Source organism: Siphateles boraxobius, unplaced genomic scaffold (assembly GCF_051911475.1).
Source record: "Siphateles boraxobius isolate OS27281-9 unplaced genomic scaffold, OSU_SipBor_1 20, whole genome shotgun sequence".
NCBI classification, from domain to species: Eukaryota; Metazoa; Chordata; class Actinopteri; order Cypriniformes; family Leuciscidae; genus Siphateles; species Siphateles boraxobius.
Genome location: NW_027508811.1, coordinates 19,721,152 through 19,748,977, shown reverse-complemented (window position 1 = coordinate 19,748,977; position 27,826 = coordinate 19,721,152). Strand labels below are relative to the sequence as shown.

The 27,826-nt window shown below is 40.7% G+C and overlaps 2 protein-coding genes across 15 annotated transcripts in view; one reads left to right on the top strand and one right to left on the bottom strand.

The window, feature by feature from the left end:
• sdccag8 (SHH signaling and ciliogenesis regulator sdccag8) overlaps positions 1 to 256 on the bottom strand; it is a 41,494-nt gene extending 41,238 nt beyond the window's left edge. Inside the window, exon 1 of the mRNA XM_077237304.1 lies at positions 43 to 256. Coding sequence (XP_077093419.1) covers positions 43 to 106 — 64 coding nt within the window. The 5' untranslated portion in view covers positions 107 to 256. The remainder of the gene's footprint in view (positions 1 to 42) is intronic.
• An 82-nt stretch (positions 257 to 338) lies between these two features.
• The window catches only part of cep170aa (centrosomal protein 170Aa), a 49,534-nt gene continuing 22,046 nt past the window's right edge, over positions 339 to 27,826 (top strand). For 8 of the 14 annotated variants that reach the window (XM_077237295.1, XM_077237293.1, XM_077237291.1 and 5 more), the window contains exons 1-7: positions 339 to 718; positions 10,676 to 10,817; positions 13,753 to 13,842; positions 16,264 to 16,345; positions 16,999 to 17,054; positions 17,447 to 17,618; positions 26,087 to 26,224. In XM_077237295.1, the coding sequence (XP_077093410.1) occupies positions 10,713 to 10,817; positions 13,753 to 13,842; positions 16,264 to 16,345; positions 16,999 to 17,054; positions 17,447 to 17,618; positions 26,087 to 26,224 (643 nt within the window). In that variant the 5' untranslated portion in view covers positions 339 to 718; positions 10,676 to 10,712. Of the gene's footprint in view, positions 719 to 10,675; positions 10,818 to 13,752; positions 13,843 to 16,263; positions 16,346 to 16,995; positions 17,055 to 17,446; positions 17,619 to 26,086; positions 26,225 to 27,826 lie in introns of all 14 variants that reach the window. The other 6 variants (XM_077237296.1, XM_077237294.1, XM_077237292.1 and 3 more) reach the window with 1 other exon arrangement.

The window sequence follows — 27,826 nt, the reverse complement described above, 5'->3', positions numbered from 1 at the left end:
GGCTCACAACGTTACGTTATGTTCTATCTATAAAAACATCACCTCTCAATGTCTTCTGTAATGTTCCTAATTCCTCCTCCTCGTCTGAGTCCAGGGACGGTTTCATTGTTGCCTGAAACACGTAATAAAGCCAATAATGTTTGTTTGTGAATATTTCATACAATTTCTCATGCTCAGTTTTACTGAAAGTGTAGTAGAGTATCAATGAACTACGTCCAAAAAGACGTCAACGGTTGCATGGCAGAGGTGCTCTTCCGTAAACCACGCAAAGACAACAGGGACTTGTAGTTTTTAAAAACATCATATTGTCTAGGTCAGAGTGGAGTAAAAAACTACAAGAGGGCATTTCCGCTTCTCACGATCTTATTGTACTGATCTTTTACTGTCAAAAAATACTTATTATTGTAAAAATATATATATTTACGTCCAAAGTTAATTCTGAATAAAACAAAAAATAAATTATCTATAAAAGATTTTATACGTCAGTCTTTGTACTAGGACACGCCCACCGGACTGTGTTGGAACTGCAAACGTTGTCCTACTTGCCTGATTCCAGGCTGCCGTATGTCGCCGCTATTTGTTAGGAATAACGTTATTGCTGCTGAGCAACTGAGGCAAATAGGAGACGTGGGGATACACACTGGGCTGGGCTACAAAAACCATTTAGCTGCTGCATTGAAGCCTGGGATAAAACTGACAGCGAAAAGAAGAGCAAGGGGTGAGTGAGCGTTCTTATAAAGAGCCATTCATATATTTAGTGCCCACAACAATAAGGCATCTAGCTGCTATAATAAAGCTAGCGTATTAATCCATTTGTTCGTATTTTGCCATACGCCTGAGGTGTACAGAATGCACGCTTTTCCTGGGATCTGATCTTTTCTTGTGTTCAGGAGGATACCGTAAATGTAATAGCAGGACACTGCTAGCCAGTTCTATCATATTGAATGAATACACTAGCACGAGCACCGCCTGTCTTTATGCGTGTTTTTACCATACGCTGTGTGTAGCCTACTTCATTGATATTCTAATACACGGAGGTATTAGTATTTGAAATAGTGAGTTTGACTATGGTGCACGAAGAGGACACGAGCACGAGAACTGGTCACCAGTTTGCCCAAACGCGTGGCATCTTGCTTAGTATCGTAATATTTGCTCTCCATCGCAGCGAACCATCAAAAACAACAATATTTCTGTACTGTAATTCGGGTGTGTAATAGATGTGGATGATTTGCCGGGCACTGCTGCACACTGTGAAGGGCACTGCGCAGAATCCTTTGTTTTGACAAAGCCTCTTGTTTTGTTCTGCTACATCTGGCCTAACGTTACATATATTTTGACTGCAGTATTCATGGCACTTTTCAACGATACAAAATGTTTATACCTTGTTATTACATGTTTGCTACATCCAGTTTTAGAGGAAACCCGTATAGTGTCAAAATAGCAATTCTTCTTGACAGTGAACTGCCCTGTGTGATAGGGTTTGTTAAATGGTGTAGATTCATTGTTGAACCAAGGGGTTCTGAGGTTTTTGTTACTTCCATAGAGTTTGTTATACGTTATTGGGATTTGAAGCCTAAAAGTGACTGTCTCTCAAAACCTATTGAGTTGAGCTGCCAACTTAGACAGCAAGAATTTTGTGTGTGTGTGTATAATATTGCCAAATTCAGTGTCCATACATTTAAGTTGTTATTTGAACTCCACTGGAGAGCAGATTAAATAAATAGTTTTTTCCTTCTGCAGGACCAAAGTTGTATGCCTTTAGTTTGACCCTGCTTAATTTGTATTATCTAATATATAGGCTAGAGGAACAAAACAAAAAAATAGATTTGACAAATTATTCCTTTTTCTAAAGTGCTGTAAGTTTTTGCAACCGATTTTAGTTCATTATTTAGTTACTCAATTTTAAAATAAATAAAAATTAGTGTCACACAGTGACAACAAAAATTACTTAAAATTCCGTTATGGTCAAGGTGTGTTTGCTTTTACCCTTGTAGTCTTTTTGTTTTGGGGTATAACTGTTATAGCTTTGCACATTTCCTCTAGCGTATTTTGATTGACTAATCTGTAACTATCCCCTCAGTATTGCATCTAGGTTATATGAAACAGCTGTTTTCAATACATGTCATGGTCCAGATCCTCTTTTCAGTCCATCTTTTTTCGGGTTCTAAAATTGTTGCTGTACTGTCACAGCCACAGTAGTAGACAATGTTTATGTTTTTATTTAGCTTTTTTGACTAACTTTTAATTATTTCTTCTCTTGAGATAAAACAAAGAAAACACTAAAACAAAGAAAAACAGATACTTGAACAGTAACGGATTTAATAATTTGTATGGCTCATAAGACATCAGGATATGTCTGACTCAGAGCTTAAATCCACTAAGAGAGAAAATGCAACAACTATCCTAGACCCAGAACAAAACATATCACTGCGTCTAGGGCTTTCACAAGAAAATCTTTCTTTTGTGAACCCTGGGCCCCAAATCATTAATTATTTATAAGTCAGCATCATATCCTCAGTTGGATCATGTTGACTGACCAATCCAGTGAACTTCCTGTTATTATACGGAAGTACCAATTGAATGTTGATTTACAAAGAAGACAGAGAGAATCACATGCTCGCAGCATTAGTTACTAAAACAGTATTATCAGAGAATTAGTAGCCTATATAAGGGATAATTTCCCTCCTTAATAAACTGTACAAAATAACCTTGCATATGCATTTTTTAAATGTAATATCTTAAGCTTTTTGTTGGGGGTCATGCTCTCATATTGCAAATCCATATAAATGGCTGTCTATGTGATGATCAGACTATTGCATCATCTTCAGGCCAGTCTGGATTCTGTATGCCCACTGGCTAGCTTAATCCTGCTCTTTAGTTCTGACCTGTATTTTTGCTCCATTATTTGTCCTCAGCTTCTATCTGGTCTTCTGATTGTAACTTGCAACTGAAGTACAGCAGATACCTAAAGGTGCAATGGGAGTCAGACTCAGAGTTAAGGTTTATTGATGATATACTGAGCACAGTTCAGTATACAGTGGCAAAATAGGATTTCAATAAAATGTGACTGCCTATAAAGACAGTAAAATAAAATAAAAGCATTGCTACCTGACCAGAGAAAACAAAGAAAAAAGGCTGTTGTCTCCCCTTTTACCAAATAGGTAGGAAAACTTCAACACTCATGCACTGGGCACCAGTCTGCTGTGGATATGCTTGACTATACCGCCTTGCTTTAGTAATACTTCTTAGCAAACTTTTAATTATAATGGTGTTGACTTGTTTTGTTCCTGGGTGCAAGAATTCAAAGAGTAAACTTTTAGCTGGATTGAGTTACTTTCGGCGTCCAGTGAAGGATCCAGTACATTGTAGGCAGTGGCTAAAGGCTGCAAAGAATCGTAAATATGAAGAGAACATTGCGATGGAAAATCTGGAAAACCAGATTTAGTCAACATTTCAAACTGGATGACTACGAACAGTGTTTTGAAGTGTTTTTGAAGGAAGACTGGAGTAATAGCTGTAATAAACAGTTATTTTTTAATTGTAATACTATTTCGCAATGTGTTTTACTGTATTTTTGATCAAATAAATGCAGCCTTGTGATATGTCTTTCAAAAACATTAAAATAAATCTTACCGACCCCAAACAAAACGGTAGTGTAATTCAGAAAATGAATAGCTCATTGTAATTCTGATTCGGTGTCTGAACATGCTGCAGAAATTCCCCTTAGTCTGAAACATTTACTGGTTGTTTATTTACATAAGTAGGTCTGTTGTGTCAAGTATGTCATTATGTGTTTATTACCACCCAACGGACACATTTTGTTGTTTCTGATAAGGTTTAGTCACAAGTGTATTAGATTTGGATTAATGATGGATATTTCTTCCTCCTGCCACATGCGGATGATGTAAATGAGATGTCTGCTTCTCATGGCCATATGGTACTTTTACAGCATCCCCAAATTTGCTCTCTCAGCGTGTTTTACTGCATTGGCCTCATGTGGCCGTAGCTATGAAAATAAAATTGTATTATTCATGTTTATTTTAAGGAGACTGAACTCTATTTGTCTTTTGTGTAAAGCTTTTGTATAATTTATATGTAGAAGTTTAGTTAGAAGATTCAATGGTGATCTGATCACGATCGCTATTGGCCGATAATCGTTTTGTTTGATCAGTCAGTGGTCTCTAAAAAGGCAGATCAGATGATGCAAAACTCGCGGGACAATTTTCTATCCGCAGCTAAAATTAGGACTGTGCAATTAATCGAATTTCGATATCAATTTCGATTTTGGCTCCCAACGATCTCCAAAATAGTTCAATCGAGTAAAAACGATTATTTTTGCCATGTTCTGTTTTGCAAGAACACTCTTATTTTGTATTGTGTTCTGATGACTCGCGCACGTGCACATTCGCCCCTCCCGAAGCCATAAACTCTCTCAGACAGATACAGTCATAAATTGCAAGCACAATAAACTTAACAATAACAATCGGCTAATTTAATATAGACTGGAGTGAGACCATAGACGTCTCTCGAGCTGTCCCGATCTCTTTCTGCTCGATCACTGTAGCGCCTCAGTTCAAGCGAACGGCAGCGCGCGCGCACATGACCTGATCATCTGTTCCGCTTTACAGCACGAAACAAATCGAGAATGAACACAGAGAACACACTTGTCTGCTTGTCTGGGAAAAGGGGATTTTTAAGTTTCAAGTGAAAGAGAGTTTTACTTGCCCGACTGATCAGTCAGTGTGAACAGAGATTGGTAATGGATAGTTTCTGGAAGCTGCGATGCCTGTCTATTAGTGAGGCGAGACATTAGTGGAGAAATCAAAACAAATGAGCCTAACAGCTCACACAAAAACTCACAGAAGAAACATACTGAGGTAGAAATGTTGAGTTTTTTTATTTATAATATATGATATAGTTAAGTAACATAACACGACTAAGGGCTGTTCTATAATATCACGATTGCAAATGTTGAATTTGAAAATTGAATTTATAGTTTAATAAACAAGTAGTCTAGTTTAAATGTAGTAACTTACATTTTAGATGCAATATTGACTCGTTTTGTTCTATTTCACCGACGAAAATAGTTACAAATGAAAAGCAACACTATTGCGCTGTGTTTTGTTACTAAATGATTCGTTATTTTGAACGAATCGTTTTAATGAATGACTCAATGATTCATTTATTAAGACGGTCACTTGTCGCCACCTATTGATTTATTGTTTAAAGGTATCATTGATTTTATTTTTTATTTTATTATTTGTTTAAACATTAATCTCATCATATTTTTACAGTTGTAATTTTGCAGTGTGAATTAATTTAATGGATAACAGCCCTTTTTATTAAAACTGAATTTGATCAAATGTAAGAATTTGACATAAAACATATTTAGTAAGGTTTAATAAATTGTCCTTTATAAAGGTAAATAACGCCCTTGTGACCCCCTACAACAAATAACTTTGTAAACATGTCACCCTTTTCACCACTTGTGAGTTTGCAGGGCTGTTTAATAGTTCAAAAAGTACAATAAATGTTCAAATTTAAATTTTTTAAGAATTATTGAAAGGTGTCTTTTAATAAATGCAACAGGTTCCCAAAGTCATGTGAAATAATCGTGTTACATAATCGTGATTTCAATACTGACCAAAATAATCGTGATTATGATTTTTTCCATAATCGAGGAGCCCTAGCTAAAATCACTACATTCACCGGACTGGCACTTGTACCATGAGTCTGAAAAGGACAATCATTCTTAACGTCATTGCGGAGACATGGCAATGACAGCCACCCTGCAGAAAAAAATAGGGCTGTGCTATTTTGCTGCATTTCTTTCCTTCACAGCGGTGCGCTTCTGTTCCGCTTCTGAAAGCCGAAACTTAACGTCCAAATTGGCTAAATCAGTTATTAAAACTGCATTAAGCTGCAAAAAGATACTGTTCCCCAAGCGTGGAACACGGACAAGCAAAGAATAATTTGTGCTTCGGGTTCATGCTAAATGGTCAAATACACACAGAATGTGTCAAAATGCCCAGCTTGGTTAGTATTTGTTTAAACACAGTCGGTTATGTCTTAAGTGAACATAAACAGTTGGGAAATAAATGGCATGTGTTATCAGTATTGGATCCGTGAATTAGGTCTTAAAGTGACAGGAGCTTAATATATTTGCTGCCAAACAACAAAATAAATCGAACAACAAAAAAACAAGAGAAAATTACTCACTGTTCTTTAGCAGATTTAGTAGGATTATTAAACAGTGAAGACTGTACAGTGTTGTTTTACATTTCATCACTTTTTTGTTGATAAACTAAGACTCTGTTCTGTTTTTTATTGTTAATTATTTATTTCACTGGAAGGCTACATTTGTTTAGGTTGAAGCCTTCGATGATAGTCCAACATCTGACATCTGTTTGATAAGTGAAGTTGACTATTTTTGTCTAGATTTTTGAACATGTATGTGCTTATTAGTTTAGTTTTTTAGTGTAAGGGCGAAGATTGCAGATTTCACTGATGTTTAAGTTGGTCACATGAATTCGCCATGCTGACCAACCGAAAGCTGCTTGGTTTGAAAGTGACTTTTGTGTGAGCTGTGCTTCATATATTACTACACTATTAATAATGAACAATGGAACTGAATTTGGGACTGAAATTTCACTATGTAACTGCACCTTTACATAATTATTGGAATGGCATTTTAAGAAGGCACAATGCATTGGATCTCATTTATTAATATCAGAAGGATATGGTCTGTGGAATAAGGTGAATGGCACATACATTGTTCACACACAAGACACTAAATCTAGCCTATTTCCTCCCAGTGCAAACATCACCTTGAATTAACTGAATGAAAGACCACTGTTCATTCTGTCAGGCCCACTTGCTGTATTCTTCTTAAGCATTGAGGATGTCTGTGGATTTCCCGTTTTCTCTCCCAGCATTAGCATATAGAGGTGCACTTAAAATAGATTAGCATATACTGTCTGGTGACTAGTCAGAAATGTAGTTGATGTCTTCCTAGGTTTGAGACAGAAGGCTCAGATGCCCTCTGGCTTATTGTAGTAGCATCTGTTTCTGGAAATTTTTTGACAATGCAAACCAAATGCTTTGTAAGAGAAACTGAATGATGAAGATTTAATTTCTGAGTGTGGTGTGTTAGATGAAAGCAATGAACCAAGACAATAAAATGAACAGTTTGTGATGCCTCAGTGAAGAGATACTAATGGCAGTAGTGAGAACATTGACTTTTTCACTGACCTTTTTTAACAGTGTTGTTACAATTCACAGTTTATTTGGACTTGCATCCCGGCATCATCAGTTCAAGGACTTGCATCCTTCACTTGGCATTCACAGACACAAGGACTTCACTGTATAGCGAAACGTTACATTTCTGAATGAGCGACATTCATGTCACATTGCATCAGCTGTACTTAAACCCTGTCTGTCATGAAATGTTAATCTCACACAGTAAGTTTGAAAAGGATAGTTCATCCCACAATGAAAATTCTGTCATCATTAACTCACCCTCATGTAGTTCCAAACATGACTTTCTTTCAGGGTGCAAAAGGTGCAAAATAGTCACGTGCTCTTTTCCATATACCGTATTTTTTGGAAAATCAGTCGCACTGGGTCAACATTGCACTGTTGAATCTAAATGTGTGCATTTTGTGCGGGTTTTGCATGCTTGAATTGCTTTATATATGTCATATATGATTGACTTGTCTGTCAAAAAATGGCAGAATTTTTATTGGGATGAACTGTTCCTTTAAGAATGTCTGTTTGCCTGACTGGGCTGCTGCAGAGATGGGTCAGGCTAGCACTCATGGGTCATAATATGAGGTCAGGGGAATTAGGGAGGACACTTACAGGGCTGCGTCATCATCTGGCTGGAGATCTCATTAGATGGGTGTAGACTTCATGCAGAAAGTCATGCAAGAGCTTCATGCATGAGAAACACCAGTCTGAAAAGAACATATTTTACTTGTAAGTGTAGTACAACAAAAAACATCACAATCCGTCACATTTTAGTCATTCCAGTTGTTATTCCTTATTAAAATGGTGGTTTCCAGCTTTGCTGCTTCTTTTATTCCAGAGTGAATCAGTGCATTATTCCTCTTAAAGATGACAGGGATTCAGAGATGAGCAGGAGGAAGCGTTAGCCACACTTCCTGTGCATTGCATACACACTCCGTCAACCCAAAACAATCCATCTCTTCAGAAATTGAGGCGGGAGGATGCACTCACAGCCAGCATGGTGAAATCACCCTTTCACCCATTAAAAACACCATATGTCGCTCCGTTTGGAAGAAAGGCAGAGCTTTTTTGGGCACAGAGCTGCTTTAATAGAAAGTGATGCACTCTATTCTGCGACTCATGAAATCTTAAGCATACGTGTGCCTCTAAGAAGGTGAAGTTCACTCCAAGAGTAAAGTCTGCAGATTTGCCTTCTCGTTTTTAAGCTTTTAAATTAAGTCTTTAAGTATTCTTATTCTCAAGAAGATTGTCTCAGCAGCCATGCAGGGATTGTGATGGGTTTGAAGATTGAGATTGGTTTGAATGCATGTGTTCATCAGAAGGTACTGACGACCATTATTCTCCAGCTTCTAAACTCTTTCATGTCTTATTAAAAGAAAATTTTGTATCGCACCACATCAGAGCGCCTATGCCACGTTGTGCTTATTCCTGAATTCCGTGGGTAGTTGACGGGTATAAAGGGTTTCCTGCGGTTGCTCGATAAATGCTTGTGTTCCAGAAAAGAGAAAACCCAGCTGCTAGTATTCAGCTATTCCTTGCAAGCTCCCAAGATATAATCTATCTCTGTTGTGAAGGACTTCCCAGAACTTTATCCTGTTCGAAGCTTTTTCCCAATCCTACAGCCAATATCACACCTCTGTAGCTGAATAAAAGCACTCACAGGGTTTAGTTTTGGAACTTTCTTTTTTGCAGTACTGGGATTTTCAAACAAAATACTTTTTTGTTTAATAAAAAATACGACTGAAAATTTTTGTGAATTGTGTGATAAAAAGTCGCAATTGCATGTTATAAAGTCAAAATTGCAAGATATAAAGTCGCAATTGAGAGTTATAAAGTCAGAACTGTGTGATAAAAAGTCGCAATTGTGTGTTATAAAGTCAGAATTGCGAGATATAAAGTCGCAATTGTAAGTTAGTCAGAGTTGCGGGATATAAACTTGCAATTCAGATTTTTTTTCTCACAGTACTGACTTTATAACACGCAATTGCGAGTTTATATCTCACAATTCTGACTTAATAACTCCCAATTTCAACTTTATATCGTGCAAATCTGAGATAAAAGGCATAATTTTAAGATTAAAAAGTCGCAAATTATCAAATTATTCCGTGGCAGAAACAAGCTTCCATATGTTATCGCATTAGACGCAGGCTGACAAAAGAGTTAATATACAATAAATTTAAATACATTCTTATTTTTTCCCCATTACTATTATTATACAAAAAAGTCTTATAAAAGGAAGAAATACAGACCTATATAACTAAAGTATATATTTGTCAAAATTACAGAATAGACAAAAGTAAATCAATCTTATTACAAACTCGAAAAAATTATAAACTCTAAACAATTTTTTATTAGTTAGATTTTCATATTTAGTTTGTTAAATTATGTAGATTTAAAAAATATTGGTTACATCTAATTTACATCCATAAGTAGACCTTTAGAATTTGTTAGTGGAGGTCAGCCTCAGCTATATTGTATTTCAGTGAGTGGATTATTGTGTTCCAGCTCCTCAAGCAGTATAATCATAATGCTCTCTCAGCATATACGAGGCACATTTATCAAAACGGCACCATTATTGATCAAGATGTTGTCATAGTGATATGCTAATAAAAAGGTCTTTCACTATATCCAATGTGAAGTAGCCCTAGCTGCTTGTGAGTGCTGTATGATATTAGCGGTGAGGGTCTTCCAGGTGACACAGACATGCTTTCTTCAATAATTACAGTTATATAGAGACTTGTTATTCCAGGTCAGATGTCAGTGAGACCCACTCTGTTTTTCGTTTGTCCATCTGTGTTTGAGGTTGTTCATTGCTGGAAATAACTCAATGATGTTTTAGACATATACCATTAAAATGCTAGTTTTGGACATATACCATATTCTAACATGGTATATACATTGGAGTACCATGTATTTTGTAAAATAAAGGAGTTTCCAGAGTATCACTGGGTCACTTAGAAGGGGCTAGTGGGTTTGTATGTCAGGAGGATACATTAAATTCCTCTTCCCAGACCATTTGCAGCTGTAGCCTGGAGCAGCTGAATGTGACCTCCTTTTCACAGAAAGGGGAAAAAAAATCCCGGAGCCCAGTAGGGTGTTCAGCCAAGTTGGCTACATCACTTCCTGCCGCATCTGGCAATGATCATAGGCAGCGAGGGAGGAGGGAAGTGTCCCAGGCTTCTGTAGCTTCAGAAAAGAGTCAGCATGCAGCAGATTTCAGCGCGGTCTAACAGATTACTCTCTGTCCCTCCACCCACATTCCACTGTCGGTTCAAATTTAAACGTCTATGTGCGACGGACGTGATCTCTTTATAAAAGGGCACCTTTTTTTATTAAAGTTTTGTAAAAATGTGTATGGAGTGAGAAATGGAATGTTATTGATTGAAGGTTTTTCATAAATGTCTCTCTTTCTTTATCTGTCCATCAGGATGACGTAGGGACTGAGGCTGGAGAAGAGTGCAGAGATGAGCCTCACGTCCTGGTTCCTCGTGAGCAGCGGGGGTACGCGGCACCGGCTGCCCCGTGAGATGATCTTTGTGGGACGCGATGACTGCGAGCTTATGCTACAGGTCAGGAAAGGTGTATCTCAGTGTTAAAAGTGAAACAACTAAAAATGCTTTTGTTAATTGAAATAAGGCTGAAATAAAATAAAAATATTATATGAAAAACTTAAAGGTAGGGTAGGCAATTTTTGGAGAGGCTAGCAATAGGGAGCTAGCCACGCCTCCTTATAGCAGGGAGCAAACAAATGCGTCACGTGAGACTGCGTTGAACTACATCATGTCTTAAAGCATATAACATTACAATGATAATGAACATAAATAACTTAAAGAGTTGTACCACCTGACTGCTGCAGATTAATTTCCACAAACATTTTATGGTCCTATGCCCTCCACAGACGATATACCATATAAATACATTTAGACCATTTAACAGTGATTGCAATCAGGATTTTAAGAGACTTTCAACCACCATAACAAAGAAATCACGTACCCTGCCTTTAAACATGAAAAAGTACTAAAATGACTAAAACTGTTTTGATGATATTATGACCATGTTTTTTAATCATGGTCATGGTTTATGTAAGTGTGTGATTTTAGAACTATTAGCATCTGCATCACCCAGTAAAATTGCAAAAAGAATGACAGGTAGCCGTGCCCCAAACTTAAGCTATTGGTAATTTAGAAATTCTAAGGCAGCAGTGCATGTATTATTAGTTTCATTCAATAAGTCTGTAAAAAATAGATATTTTTTTCTGTTGTGACATGACTCCATATCAAACTCCATTGGAATTAATGAATATGCGTTAAACGCCAATTGCTTGAGTTGCTTCATGTAGAATGTACAAAATCTGTCACTTATGAAGTTCACTTTTGGTTTGGATACTGCCTTAGAAAGCAGCTTGCCTATGTAGGTAGTAGACAGCAAGGTCTTGGAGAGCTGATACACTACCATTTGTAAGTTTAATGGTAAGTATGTTTTGTTTTTTTTGAAAGAAATTAATACTTTTGTTCAGCAAGGATGCATTAAATTGATCAAAATTGACAGTTGACAAGACATTTAGAATGTTACAAAAGATTTCTATTCCAAACAAATGCTTTTATTTTGAACTTTCTATTCATTAAAGAAGCCTGAGTTTTCAAAAGTATCACGTTTCAACAAAAATACTAAGCAGCACAACTGTTTTCAACTTTGATAATAATAAGAAATGTTTCTTGAGCAGCAAATCAATATATTAGAATGATTTCCGAAGGATCATGTGACACTGAAGGCTGGAGTATGATGCTGAAAATTCAGCTTTGCCATCACAGGAAAAAAATCTAATTTAAAATGTTAGAATAGAAAACTATTTTTATTAGTAAAATAGAAAGTTATTTTAAACTGCAAACGTGTACTTCACAAGCTCTGTGTAATGATCATAGGAAGGATGGAGCCAGATTAAGTCATACCCTGGAGGAAAGTTGTGTTCCTAAGTGGCATGACTGTTACTATCTACCTCAGCATCAGTATACATGTGTTAGTCATGCTGCTTTATTAATAGAAAGTGGGGCAAACAGCTCATGATGTACTTTTAGATGTACTACACTGTCGAACTACGAGATCATAGACTGTAATACCAAACATTGAGAGAGAGAGTGTCAGTCATATCATTAGAGAGCTGAGTAACCTGGTCAAACTACAAAACAAACTTGACGTGTCACAACAAAAACTGTAATATCAGTCACTTGAAGAAAAGCTGTGTACTGTGTAACGCATAGAATCATTAGCAACCACATAACAAAGCGCTAAATACCTCTCACAACACCTAGCATCTCTGAGGTGAAAAGGGCCTTCTGAGGGCTTGAGTAAACATTTTGGTCAAAAATCTGTAATGGAAATATCTTCTTTGTGCCTCAAAACAATAACAAAAAGCCTTTTCTTAAATCCAGTTATCAGTACATAGTGAACACAGGCTACTATATACACCTCTCATAGACCAGCCTTTAAAATGGTGAGTATAGTAGAGTGTAGATCAACAAACTGACTCTGGGGTTTCAGCATTTAAACACTAGTCTCTGGTAGAACTAGTATGAACAAGGCTTTGTTTAGTCAGGAAACCCCCATTTCCCTCTTTGACCCTTCCATGTTAGGATCAGGCATAAATCAATCCAATCATGTGATTGCGTTACAATACTTTAAGTGGTCACATGGTTTGTCTCAAAATAGATTGGTAAAGTATTAGATTCCTTATCACTGAATTGTGGATGCGTGGCTTAAAATAGAGCCAATGTGCTCATGTACACTCATTTTAGGTGTATATTTAGGTTCTACACCTTAAATTTCTGTGTTTGCATTTATTTGTTAATTTTAATGTTTGTTTTATGCTGAGCAACTTACATTTGTCATTAAAAGGTCTGCAAACGAGAGCTGCAAACTATTGATCTACTCTAGCAGATCATCACATTATTAAAATGAAGATACAGTGCCTGAAAATTAATTAAACAATTAATTTTGACATTTATCATTAAATAATTACAATTTTTCAGCAAATAATCATGGACAAAAAAAGGTCAATTCAATAAGAATCCACGCGATCAGTAATTTTGCAAAAGGGTGAAAGATTTCCCCAGTGAGATTTTGCAATATCTTCAAGTTGGTCAAATGAATTTACTGTGTTGACCCACTTGACCAACATAAAATATCTCTAAAAAATCTCTATGCTATTGAAAATAGACAATGGAACTTTTTTGTCCGCAAAATTTCGCTAATGTGATGTGACTTCACTTGAGGCTACACCCAATCTGTAATACTTGTGTGAGAGAACGTTTCTCTTCAGATGTCTGGTATGTTGCAAACATGACATATGTCACCTTCAAATTCTCTCATTGCTACAAGGTAAAATACTTCTGTGACTGCATATAAACTAGCTTCCAACAATAACAAATCTATGAAGTAATAATGCTCAGCGCAATAGCTCAGTCTCAGGTTCGTAACTCCTGCTTTTTTACCTGTTTGTGATTGCAGTCTCGCAGTGTAGACAAGCAGCACGCTGTCATCAACTATGAGTCCAGCAGTGACGAGCACAAAGTGAAGGATCTAGGAAGCCTGAATGGGGTGAGTAAGAGCGATAGTGAATGGAGTGGTACATTTCTGATAAATGAATGCCACTGCCTTTAAATAAACAAATTGTGGACAATTGTACATAAAGCATAATAGTATAGTAAATTATAGTAGGTTCAGTAAATTAAGTTTACAGGTAACAAAATCAATTTATAGTGATAAATAAATATTTATTGAGTAATAAATAAAACCTCTTACATAACTAATGTCATATTATATCTTATGTTTGTATTTGACCTGACAGCCACATAAATGTGCTTTCTTCATAACATGTCGCATTTACAGCCTTTTTCGTCTTACACAAAATTATTTCAGTTTAAATCACATCCATTATGTAGTCAGCCAGCATGTAATTACCCGGATAGTGTACAGTCAGCCAAACATTATTGTAATAATATCATTATTTCCATTTTATGTACAGTATATTCTGCCTCTTGTTGAATCTTGACGCAGATTAAATTCAAACTTCCCTCTTCATACTTGATACTTGAACTATGTGGTAGTTCTAAAGCTTAGTAATATATTGAGGTTCAGCCTGCTTTTCCTGAGTCTGTGCTCTGTCTGATTATGTCTGTCTGTTTGAGGTCAGTAGAATCTCCAAGACTAAATCAGAACTCGTGGGGCCACTCACACAAATTACAACCTTTTCCTGTTGAGTCATGCTTAAGAATTCCTCTTCCTGTCCTGCTTTAGCAGGAAATGGCTATTATAGTGTGTGCAGCATATTATCCACCTTTTTTAGCAGTTTCAGTACCGTCTACATTTATGTTTGCATAAGATCCCTTTTCAACAAAACCCTCACACAACAAGCCCAGACGTTGCATTAAACTACCATATTCCTTTAGTTGAAGTTGGCACATATTGAAAACTGAACAGAATGAAGGGAAATAACGTGCAGTCAGCCACTGAAGAGCATGCACAAAATCCCCTACTGTGACCCCACATTCCAGCAGAATATCTTAAGGTCTTTGGATATTGTTGGAAGGACAGAGGAGGAGATTGATTCAGCTTTTCAATGGAAATTTTAAACTTGAATGCTCTAGAAAGTGCTTTGTCAGTGCGATTAGCTCCCCCTCTTTGTTGAGCTTTGCAGGAAGTGGCTGATATTTGAGACAGAGCAAACCTTACAGCTCACTATAACCACCTTGAAAGTTTTCAGACTTTGTGAGGTGGCTCTCACTGTAGTGATATGTTTAGAGGGATCTGTAAAACATTTGTTCACTGAAATTTTGAAGTCGAACTCATTAAATACACAAATATCTTGCAGCATTTATGAATGGCAGATGAATGGGCTGTGTATGGTGATTTTTAGGTATACATTCCTGGGGATTTGGAAATCAAGGAGATTTTTAGATCAAACCATAAGCTTATCATTATTACTCAATTTGTGCAAAGTGGATTTTGAAAAGCTATGCTAAATACTTCTAAATGTTGATAATTTCCTCTTAGCATACGTTTCTGCACATTTAAAACTTACAGTCGTTCTCTTCTGGGGAAAACAACTAAAATATTGATTTACTCATCCTGCACTACACTTTTGTCCAATCAAATGCTCTCTAAATTAGAACATCCTTCACTCTTATACAATCTGCCTCTGACTAGCAAATAGCAAATCATGGTTCAAGACTGTAACTAATTAGCTACTGGCTATATTTGGAATATATAACTAGTAGAAAATATATAGAAATATGTGAATACAATAAAAAACAAACAAACAGGGAAGCTAAGAGGAAACCATCTTGGAACATTACTTGGAAGAACCTTGTGAAATAATCCCAGAGATGCACTTTGGTTGGATCTCAATCCTCAACAGTAGAAAAAAAGGTCAAAGGTGCTTCTTCTAGAATAAAACGTTAAAAGGTTAAAGTCCCTGTGAACCAGAAGTTTCAACCGACTTCAATGTTGTGATTTATTTCAAAGTGAAACGGAGTTTTGAATAGAGGGCAGGGTTCCCTCGCTCATTAGCAGACTGGCAGTAAGAGAACGCCATTCCAGAGCGGAAGCAAAATGTTCAGATTTTGTTAAATATTACCAACACAAACAATTTATTTTCTGCGTATTAACTTGCACTAGTAAGGTGCGCTAACAAAGTAAACTGGGTAAATATTGATGTCATGAGAACTTTAAGGCTCCATAAATGCTTTTTAACATTTTGTACTAGAAGTTGTTACTTGGACCTTTTTTTCTTATATATGTTTTTTAATTAACATTGTCTTTAAAGATTCTATATACAAAACAGTTCATATCCATTTGTCCATTCTCCAAACCGCTTGTCCTATGTATGGTACAATACATATTGTGAACTAGAAATTAACATCAGTGTCTGTGATTTGAACTTTTTATAAAAGTATTTCAACCAGTATAAGAAAAACAGCTCTTTAAAATTTTAATTTTCTTTGTCTTTTTTATTTTCAGACATTTGTAAATGATGTCAGGATCCAGGAACAGATGTACATCACTTTAAAGATTGATGACAAATTGAGGTTTGGATATGATATCCTTCAATGCACTTTCCTTTGAAAGCTTTCGAGATCTAGGGCCAGATTTGCTAACAGCTTGCGCCAGTCCAAAGCCTCTTTTAGTGTTAAAAAACTACCGTCAGGATTTATTAAAGACACACAGTGAAAAATGAATGATGAAAAGGTGTCGTCACAGTTATTTTTGCAGCTGACCTTAATGCATATGCATTTGTAGGAGTTTCCCTGCAATAGGAGAGTATTTAAATAATCATGCAGCGTGATTTACTAAGGTTTGCAGTAGTCAATTAACTGGTATTTGCACCATTGTGACTAGGAGGTGGCACCACAGATCACCGAGAGCACATAGTAGAAGGAAGAACACTCTTCACTCATGTTCATCTATTTGGAATGCCAGAGGAAGACATTATCCAAACATGTCAGATAGTATTTATAGTCATTCGTAGTATTATTCTTATGTGATTCATTGGAATTTAATTAGTTAATGCACTCATAATTTGGAAGATTTGTGTGTATATAAATGACAAAAAATGAGAAGTAGACCTAGATTTATGTGGTTTCATGGACTAGTATTTGCGAGTGTTGCCCATGTGTGTGAACATTGTCCAGTAAGGTGGATTTTCATTCAACATGTTTTAGCTATTTATGAGTCTTCCTTAACTTGACGCACATACCAACCTGTTCACTGTGGTGCGAGGAGAGCTACATGTGCCAGAGGAGGCTCTGAAGGTAAAACAATCAGTATATTTACATTTATTCATTAAGCTGACGCTTTTATCCAAAGCGACTTACAATTGCTATATATGTCAGAGGCCGCACGCATCTGGAGCGTCTTGCTCAGGGACACATTTGTGTCTCACAGTGGATTCGAACCCAGGTCTCTCACACCACAGGCATGTGTCTTATCCACTGCGCCACCACCACCCCTGTGTGTATGGTATATCTCTGAATCGGTTAACATAGCTAACAATTTGCTGGTTCATCAATTTATAAAGATGTTGGCACTTATATTATCAGAATTGCCTGTGCTTGTCTTATGTAATTTATTTATCTTCCTGAAGTAATGTCTGATAACAGGTTTCTGGCACTTACTGTGTGTTCTTCTCCCTCCTTTCTGTCAGCATGAGAAGTTCACCAGCCAACTTCAACTGGGCAAGAAGCCCACCTGTGCAGAACCCTTAAAATCCCCCAAGTCTTCTCCAGACAAAGCCAAAGTGAAAAAACCTTCAGAGCCCATTGCTGAAACAGCAGGCAAACCTGCAGAGGCTAACAAAGGAGATGACAAGATGCAAGGTAAACACCACCTTCATGATGTCAGGGTGTAAGCTATGGATAATTGTTTTTGTATCTTTAAACTACTTTATAGGTGATGCAAAACAATGATTCATCATTAAATAATGTGACTCTTTAAATGAGTAAACTGGACTAGCCACTACTGTACCACATCTGACTGATCCATTGTCCCGTTTCACCAGAGCAAGGTGATATAAATCAGCTCGGTCTGTTTTTATCTAGGAACTGGCTAGCAGCAGTTACCGTCTGTCATCTCATCTCAGGTCAAGCAGGCCAGGGCAGTATTCAGGAAATCCATGAACTCTCCTCATACAGTAGCAACACAAACATTTGACAGTTGTGAAAGATAAAAACGTCCCTCTGGCTATAAGATAATCGGGCTGATTTTGGGCTCAATTCTCCCCTTCCAACAATCCTAGGTAAAGTCCCAATTATCTTGATGGTTCTACAGATTATCTTATCAGATTTTCCTGTGACTAAATCTGCTTGGAAGAACATCAGGGCAGCAGTGATCTCAAATCGTAAATATCTAACATGTTGAATATTTACATATCAGATCATAAATCCTGTTGTGTGGGGGGAACCCTGAGGACAGACCTGGGTAGATTGTCATGTGGAGCGAAACAATACCAAATCAGAAACCAAGCTAATGGAAGACTGAAGCGTAACATGACTTTTTCTTTTTTCCCTCGATTTTTGAGCAAAAAGCAGTCCAAACACTATTATCGCCCTTTCTTCTTGCCCTCCCTCCGGCATGTTTGTATACTCTAAAGTCGCGTTTGACCGCAAGGGATTTTTGCGAGATTTCTCGTATTCAGAGTCGAGGCTCTGGTTGTTTGTGAATGGAATCTGATAGTGTGTGTGCTGTCTTGGTCACATCCTGGGACTTCAAAATTATATGAACAAAACTGTTAAATCTATGATTTTTTTTGTCATCATGTTTGATCTCTCTCACATTTTAAAAATCTTTTAGTGTGGGCCAGCCTCAAAGAGAAGATCGCATCTGTTCTTTTCCCTGTAATTGAAAATGGAAAATTAAGGATGACATTTTCAACTCTTAATGGCTAGCACAGTTCCATTAATTTTCCATTGATGACCATTAGTGCTATGGGCATGAATGATACTTCAGATCATGCAGCTTGATAAGTAGAGTGTTCTGTTCATTTTAATCACATAGACTTATTCACAGAGTAATATCTAGGTTTTAGCATATTAGAGAGTATAATCAGGATCGGCTCTTTTGACTTAGATGAGTAAGCAACCACCTAGCAACATGATAAAAAAAACACTGAGAACACCTCAGCAACCCCATAGCAACGTCTTGGTAACCACCCACAAAACTCTAGTTCCCTTTCGAGAGGTCTCTCCTATTGCGTAAGTAGCTTACGCTATGGGAAAACTCCTTTTCTCGAGAATATTGAAGTCTTTATGTAAAACGCATTGCAGCTGCACAGCTGACAGCAATGAACGAAGGAAGCTCGGTCATTGGCTGTGCTGCGGCAACTTGCTCGAACCAATGACGGGGCGACTCTGAATGCGCGAACAATGAGCGCGCTTCGCGCCCGCGCGCGTCAGAGCCCGCCAAGATGGGCGTGGCCAAGAGCTATTTATTGGGCGCCCCGTCATGAGAGTTCTTTAGATTTAATCTCCTTCAGCGAACACCTTCTTAGCTGGATCCTCCGGATTATTGAAGCCTTCGGCGCCGTCGAAAAGCATACCAGCGGGATTGATACGAGGACGTCGGCACCTTCAGCCGCCTTCGAACGCCATCCTACTGAGCCATCCGGCGTGCCACACACGCAAGTATCTTTACATCTGTTCGCCCCGCGACACTTGTAAAAGAGCAATTTTCTGAGGCGTTGTTTCAAATGCCTTCCTGCGCGTCGTGCAGAGACCTTCTCCCGGACGGGGATCGTCACATCATCTGCGCTCGCTGCCTGGGCCGGGACCACGCAGAAGCTGCTTTGACCAAGGGCGGATGCCCGGAATGTGATGACCTGGGTCTCTCCGCACTGCGGGCTCGCCTCGCCGTTTTCGCCGTGACCGAGCCCATCGCCCCCACCCCTCTGTTTGAGCCGCGCACTAAGAAAAAGCGCCGCTCACAGAGGCTTCCTGAACCGGAGCTCAGTGACGTCACGCCGAGCCAGTCTCCGCGTGCTTCACCGCCGCTCTTACCTTCCCCACCGCCGGTTCAGTTCACCCAGCCGGACCCACACCCCTCTAGCAGAGCGGTGGGCCTTGTGACTTTCGGCGCGTCCGAGGACGATGGGGGAATGGATGACAGCTTGTCCATCGACGCTGCATCGGACGACTGGCCGGGCTCCACTCTCGACCCCGCCCCGTCGACGCTAGCTAGCACGAGCGGGGGCTCCACCATGGATACGGAGATTATCCGCGTCCTCTCGAAGGCCGTAGAGGACCTCGGGCTCGATTGGTCTTCTCCCGAAGAACCAACCCGAAGCCGACTGGATGAGTGGTTTCTGCAGGGGCGCCAGCAGGCCCCTCGGCAAAGGCCTTCTCCCTTCTTCCCGGAGGTTCATGACGAACTCACCAAGTAATGTAAAGCCCCCCACTCTGCGCGTCTGAAGCCTTCTTTTTCTTTGTCGCTCTCCTCTGTGGACGGCGCGAAGGAAAGAGGCTACGAGGGAACGCCGCCCCTCGAGGAGGCCGTGGCCAATCATCTCTGCCCGCCCTTCACCACCGGATGGAAAGCCAAAGCTTCCCACCCCTCGAAGCCCTGCCGCACTACTTCTGCTCTCGTCGGTCGCGCCTACGCCGCCGCAGGCCAAGCTGCATCAGCGCTTCACTCAATGGCGGTACTTCAAGTGTTCCAAGCTAAGCTTCTCCGCTCTATGGACGAGTCTGGCCCCGAACCCGAAGCCTTTAAGGACCTACGCAGCGCAACTGATATAGCTCTGCGAGCCACGAAGGCCACCGCCCAGTCTATTGGCCGGGCCATGGCTAATTTGACTGTTGTCGAGCGCCATCTGTGGCTGACTCTGACGGAGATGAAGGACGCGGATAAGGCGCCGTTTCTCGACGCGCCTATCTCCACCAGCGGGCTGTTTGGACCGGCGGTTAAAGGTTTCGCCGAACGCTTCACTGAGGCCCAGAACGCTTCACAAGCTATGCGCCATTTCCTGCCCAAGGGCTCCAGCTCATCGCAGAGCAGACAGAGACCGCCACAGCCGCAGCGGGCTACAACAGCTCCCACCGCCTCTCAGCCCGCGCCTCATGCTGACGCTCGACGCCACTCGCGCTCCCACAACCGCAAGCCGCCTCCTGAGCGACGGGGTCCTCGGCCCAAGATTGTGCTGAACCCTGAGCCTCGAAAGCCGTCCTAGCCACAGGAATGAGAAGAGAGAGTGCGTGTCTCGCAAAAGCCGGACCACTCTCTCTGCAAAAGCTCAAACATTACCCAGTCCCCTTACAGGCGGCTGGAAATGTCCATACAGCAGTCAATGGGCCAGTCACAGAGCTCGCTCACCTGCAAACAAACACCGTTTTTACGGCGACGCACAGAAAACACAAAAAGAGTCTTTTTCTGCCTGTGTCACTAAGGGTTCACATGTCCACAAAGTGTGCATTCCCAGATACTGTCAAAACAGTGCCAAATTCATTCCCAGCTCAGGCTGCGCGCCCCATGAATGTAGATCACGTGCCTACGGTCATGTACGCACCACTACACACAAGCACTGTTCACACAGTTATGAATTCATCCCCAGTAAAAGCGGGAAACATTATAAAAGTGACGCGTGTGCCTACCACTGTTTATGCACCCCCACTTATAAACACTGTCCTTACAGTGTCAAACACAACCCCAGCTCAGGCTGCGAGTTTTACAGACATAGCGCGCGCTGTTGTAAGCACACACGCGCCCATTCACTCAGCTGCTCAGCGCGCGCCCGCGCCTCTGAGAGCTACGAGCTCAGGCGATTCGCTGGCCGGGTCCCTACGTCACAGCGGCCCGCCCCTAGCCTGTATTCAGCCCATATCTGTACACGCAGCGGCATGGGAAAACATTCCAGATATGCCGAAATGGGTATTGAATATAGTAAAGCACGGATACTCGCTCCAGTTCGCTCGCAGACCACCACGTTTTACGACTGTGGTCGAGACGAAAGTGAGAAAGGAGTGTTCACAGGTTCTACGCACCGAGGTGCGCAAACTAATAGAAAAGGGCGCTGTGGAAACTGTTCCCCCCTCTATGAGCGAGGCAAGTTTTTATAGCCGCTATTTTCTCGTCCCGAAAAAGGATGGTGGTCTCCGCCCCATCCTAGATCTCAGACACCTGAACAAAGCACTAATGATTCGCTCGTTCAGAATGTTAACAACCAAGCATATCCTCGCGCAAGTACGCCCAGATTGGTTTCTCTCAGTGGATCTGAAAGATGCTTACTTTCACATTCCAATAGCGCCTCATCACAGGCCGTTTCTGAGATTCGCTTTCGAGGGACAGTCTTACCAGTACACAGTACTTCCGTTCGGCCTGTCCCTGGCTCCCCGTACATTCACGAAATGTATGGACGCAGCACTTTCCCCCTTGAGACGAAGGGGAGTGCGAATACTGAATTATCTCGACGATTGGCTGGTCCTAGCACAATCAGAGAGTCAGTTAATAACACACAGATCTTGGATTATCAGCCATTTAGAATGCCTGGGTCTAAGAATCAATTTTGCAAAAAGCATACTATCTCCCAGCCAGAGGATTTCTTTCCTGGGAATAGTTCTAGACTCGATGCAAATGACAGCGCGTCTCTCATCAGAGCGCGCGCTCACCATCCGGCGCCTTGCAACATCATTCAGGGCGGGCGCGCGCGCCCCCGTCAAGCGGTTTCAGAGGATGCTCGGTCTCATGGCCTCAGCATCGGCCGTACTCCAGCTAGGATTGTTGCATATGCGCCCTCTCCAACGCTGGCTCAAGAGCCGCGTCCCTACTCACGCGTGGCGTTCGGGCCACTTTTTAATCAGAGCGAACCACGGCTGTATAAAAGCCCTGACGCACTGGAAAGCCGCCGACTGGTACCAGTCAGGCGTGAGTCTGGGTGTGAACACAAGGAGAAAGATGATAACGACAGATGCCTCCAAAATAGGTTGGGGGGCCCTTTACGAGGGCAGGCCTGTCTCCGGCTTTTGGTCAAACCCGGAGAAGCGCCTACACATAAACTGTCTGGAGATGAAAGCGGTCGCTTTGGCTCTCAGAGCCCTGCTTCCACATCTAAAAAACGAACACGTCCTGGTCCGAACGGACAACATGACGGTAGTGTCGTACATAAATCGCCAGGGTGGACTCAGGTCGAGCTCCATGCATTCAATGGCCAGGAGACTCATTTTATGGTCCCAGCACAACTTGCGCTCGCTGAGAGCAGCGCATGTGCCAGGCGCCCTGAACCAGGGGGCAGACATGCTATCCAGAGACAAGAATCTCCCAGGAGAATGGGCTCTCAACCCGCTGATGATTCAATGGTTATGGAAAACCTTTGGCAAAGCGGAGATCGACCTCTTCGCCTCCAAGGAGAACGCGCACTGCTCTCTTTTCTTCACGAAGAGCATGGACGCGCTCGCCCAGAGCTGGCCGAGCCGCCCCTTATATGCCTTTCCCCCGATCGCGATGCTGCCACAGGTCATCAGTCGGGTCAGAGAGGAGAAAAACGCAGTGCTTCTGATAGCCCCACTCTGGAAGAACCAAACATGGTTTCCAGATCTGATGCAAATGCAATCTGCACCACGGCCGATTCCACTGAGGCCAGACCTCCTCAGTCAGGCCAGCGGGATGATATTTCATCCCCGCCCCGATCTGTGGGCCCTTCATCCATGGCCCCTCAACGGGTTCCCAGGAACCTCACGAGCGGAGCGCTAAAAACCATCGCTGAGGCGCGGGCGCCCTCCACGAGACGCTTATATGCCCAGAAATGGAAAGTGTTCAGTGACTGGTGTAATGCCAAGGGCCTGAACCCTGAGACATGCGAGATTACGAACGTACTCGCTTTTCTACAAGGGCTTCTGGAGGCGGGCCGCACCCCCTCCACGCTCAAAGTATATGTGGCGGCCATCACAGCGTCACACAACCCTGTAATGGAACGTCCATTGGGAAGAAACGACCTAATTATTCGTTTCCTAAGGGGCGCTAGGAGGATGAACCCTTCACGCCCCCCCTCAGTGCCGATCTGGGACCTAGCTACTGTCCTAGACGCTCTTAAAGGGCCCCCGTTCGAACCACTCCAAACCGTGCACCTTAAACAGCTCTCGCTCAAGACTGCGCTCTTGCTGGCACTTGCCTCGGTCAAGAGAGTGGGCGACCTGCACGCGCTTTCGACAAGCGCTGCCTGCCTAGAATTCGGACCTAACGACTGCAGGGTCGTCCTTAGACCGAAACATGGGTATATTCCTAAAGTCACCACTCCCTTCAGAGCACAGGTTATCTCCCTAACTGCGCTATCGTCTCCAGCAGACGAACACGACGCTAATCTACTCTGCCCCGTTAGGGCTCTCAGAGTGTATTTGGAGCGTTCTGCCCTATTCAGACAGACAGAACAACTGTTTGTATGCTTTGGCGGCCGTACGAAAGGTTCCGCCGTTTCAAAGCAGAGAATCTCTCACTGGATAGTTGAGGCTATAGCGCTGGCTTATGAAGCTAAGGGACTTCAATGCCCCTGGGGAGTCAAAGCACACTCCACCAAGAGTGTGGCTTCTTCCTGGGCATGGTCGAGCGGGATACCGATCGAGGATATTTGTGCGGCGGCAGGCTGGGCCTCACCGTCCACATTTATCAGGTTCTACAACCTACAGGTCCCGACATTGCATTCCAATGTACTATCAGCATGATACTAGTTGAACTACGAGTTCGTATCTAGATTATGTATGTGCTTGTGTCACACTGAGTGCCTTCTAGCCGCTCTGTATTTTTCCCACATATAAAGCTCGGCTCTGCCAGCTAGTTGGATGATAACTTTGCTTTTCAGCTCAGGCACCTGCCTCTGGCTATCATAAGGCGAAGTTCAGCACGCACGGCGTTTTGCATGGTGTTCCCATAGCGTAAGCTACTTACGCAATAGGAGAGACCTCTCGAAAGGGAACGACTCGGTTACTAACGTAACCTCGGTTCCCTGAGAGGAGGGAACGAGTATTGCGTAAGCTGCCGTGCTTGTGCTTGGTTAGTTCGCTTCAGTCGTTTTAACCTAAAGAACTCTCATGACGGGGCGCCCAATAAATAGCTCTTGGCCTCGCCCATCTTGGCAGGCTCTGACGCGCGCGGGCGCGAAGCGCGCTCATTGGTCGCGCATTCAGAGTCGCCCCATCATTGGTTCGAGCAAGTTGCCGCAGCACAGCCAATGACCGAGCTTCCTTCGTTCATTGCTGTCAGCTGTGCAGCTGCAATGCGTTTTACATAAAGACTTCAATATTCTCGAGAAAAGGAGTTTTCCCATAGCGTAAGCTACTTACGCAATACTCGTTCCCTCCTCTCAGGGAACCGAGGTTACGTTAGTAACCGAGTCGTATTGATGGTGGCAAGTTTAGCACGGTCTAGCACCACTCATTTTTCTTAAAAGTATGTCAAATTGTATTATAAAATGGAAAGTTCTGATCCTTGATTATGATTGGCTGAGAAGCATTCAGAGGTGTTGTAAAATACTCTATAAACACACATCTGTGACCACATGAAATCAGTATTACTGATATTTCTTGACAACACATTGCTGAAGATGTACATAGCTTGACCAAAGTATTATTTGTTATCAATAGATAATTAAATTTTTGTTCCTGTAGCGTCATGCCTAACAACGGCCCTTATAAGCTGTTCTAAAATCACTGTAAACCACAGCTTCATTGGGTTTATTTGAGACTTTAACCCATCTAAACACTCATGTAGTTTATGTGTTACCCTATGTAATTAGAACTGTGGTCCAGCCCTGTCGTGAAGTGCTGGATATTTAATAATAGGGAAGGGAACAGCGCTACGCCCATGCCTGTTTTTCACCCATTAGTGTTTCAAGGGTGGGTAGCGTTTAACATCCCCGCTTATCTCATTGCCACCTGGTTATTTCATCCTGCTAATTGTCAGGCTTGTCTAAAAGTCCCTTAGCCCCCGGCTGTTAAAGTTGCATGATCCATCTGTGAATAGCACATGACTGCAACACTAGGAATCCCTGAATCAATATCACTGAATCTATTCACTTGAGTTAGGAGTGATCCTGTGCAAATGGAAAGTGTTCTGCTCTCCACATATCAGAAACAGATTTATTTAGTTTCTACTTTATGAAATTAAGGTTCAGGTTTGTTAACTAATGTTTACAAATGAAAACTTAATGTAATGTGTTATTTTATTCATTCATTCAAGTATGGTACGATCAGTGACATATGTAAACACGAACGCGAATGTATATGTAATACATGAGCATTGTGTATACTGTATGTATATTAATCTTTGTGTCTTCAAAGCAAAGCTAATATTTTCTTCTCTTTAACAGGCGATATAGCTGCCTTGCACAGGGGAACCCCACTGTATGGACAGCCATCCTGGTGGGGCGATGGGGATGCAGATGATGAGAATTCCTTTAAACAAGAGAATAAAACATCTGGAAAGAAGCTGGAGAACAGCGGGACAGGTAAGACATCTCAGAATAATTTTAAACACTCCCTGTTTGCTCAAAATATAATTTTAATTGTATTGTTTTATTAGAATAATTTGTATTTGATTTGGCATGTACAAATATCTAGCATTTTTATTTTCTTTTACTTTTGTTTTGTTTTTCATTTTTTCATTTGTTTCCCTAAAATTATTTTTGTCATCATTTGTTTTTCATTAAAAAAAATGTATCAAAATAATTTTATGAAAAGAATTTACACGATTGTAAAATTAAGTCCAAGGCTGCATTTATTTAATAAAAATGAATGTAATAATCTATTCCTGTGATGGCAAAGCTGAATAATCAGCATCATTACTCCAGTCTTCAGTGTCACATGATTCTTCAGAAATCATTCTAATATGCTGATTTGCTGCTTAAGTAACAATTCTTAGGACAAAAAAATATATTTATTTGAAATAATAGAAATCTTTTTTAACATTAATTTATAAATGCTACTTTCACTTTTGATCATTTTAAAGCGTTCTTACTGAATAAAAGTATTAATTTCTTTTAAAAAAATCTTACTGACCCCAAACTTTTGAAAAGTAGTGTATCTTCATTTAAGTTTGTATTAAGTAGGCCTATATTTATCCTGTTTTTAGGATATTTCGGTATTTTACTGGAAAATAAGAACAAAACATATTAACAACAATCTCAACGATATATGTCATTCCATACATTTGTCTATATGTCCAGAACATTTCTGAATCAAAAATGGCAGAGAATAAGTAATTTTTCCACAAACTGCTTAATTAGGCAGCCACATGGAGATGTTCACTGACACAGTTTGAGCAGATGTAGACCAAAGAGGACAGTTGTGTCATACAAAGGGTTTGTACTGTTTGCTGTTTAATCCAGGAAAAGAGCGTAAAATATGCTGCTGATTGAAACTGGCATGTTGTAGTGTGCTTTGATCCAGGGGTCTGGAATCCCATTAACTTGCTCCGTATAGAAGTAATGGGATTGTAGATTACTGAGGCTTTACCACAGCAGGACATCATACGTTTGCTACCGACACTAAACCAGACAAGTGCACTCAATATACAGCAAGGAGAAACATATTGTGCACTTCATCATCACACCATTTTGGTTTATATGAAGTCAGACAATCAGATCTAGATAATGTAATTCTAGCCCGGCTTTGTCCAGCATGTAAACATGGCCTCAGCATTGTGCTCTTGCTCCATGGTAACAGATGACATGTTTTATTCATCAAATATTCGATTAAGTATTTGGTCATATGTACTTGAACAGAGAGTTTGCCCAATGTAACCAAATTGATTATAACTGGATTATATCAATTGATTATAACTGGACATGAAAATGTACTGAATGAGTGCTAGATTATGAACAAGATATAATAAGTTATTTGACAAAGATAACCATAAGGTAGTTTTTTAGGTTTATTTTTTTATCATGTGCACTACTTTTATTGTTGACCCCAGAATAGACCAACAAAGATCTTAAAGCACTCGTGCCCTTGAGCCCTCTTAATTTATTTAACTCAAAACTGCAATATCTCTGTTCAAAGACACAAATTCTACTCCCAAAAGAAGCCTTGTTCCTTTATAAGAGAATGCT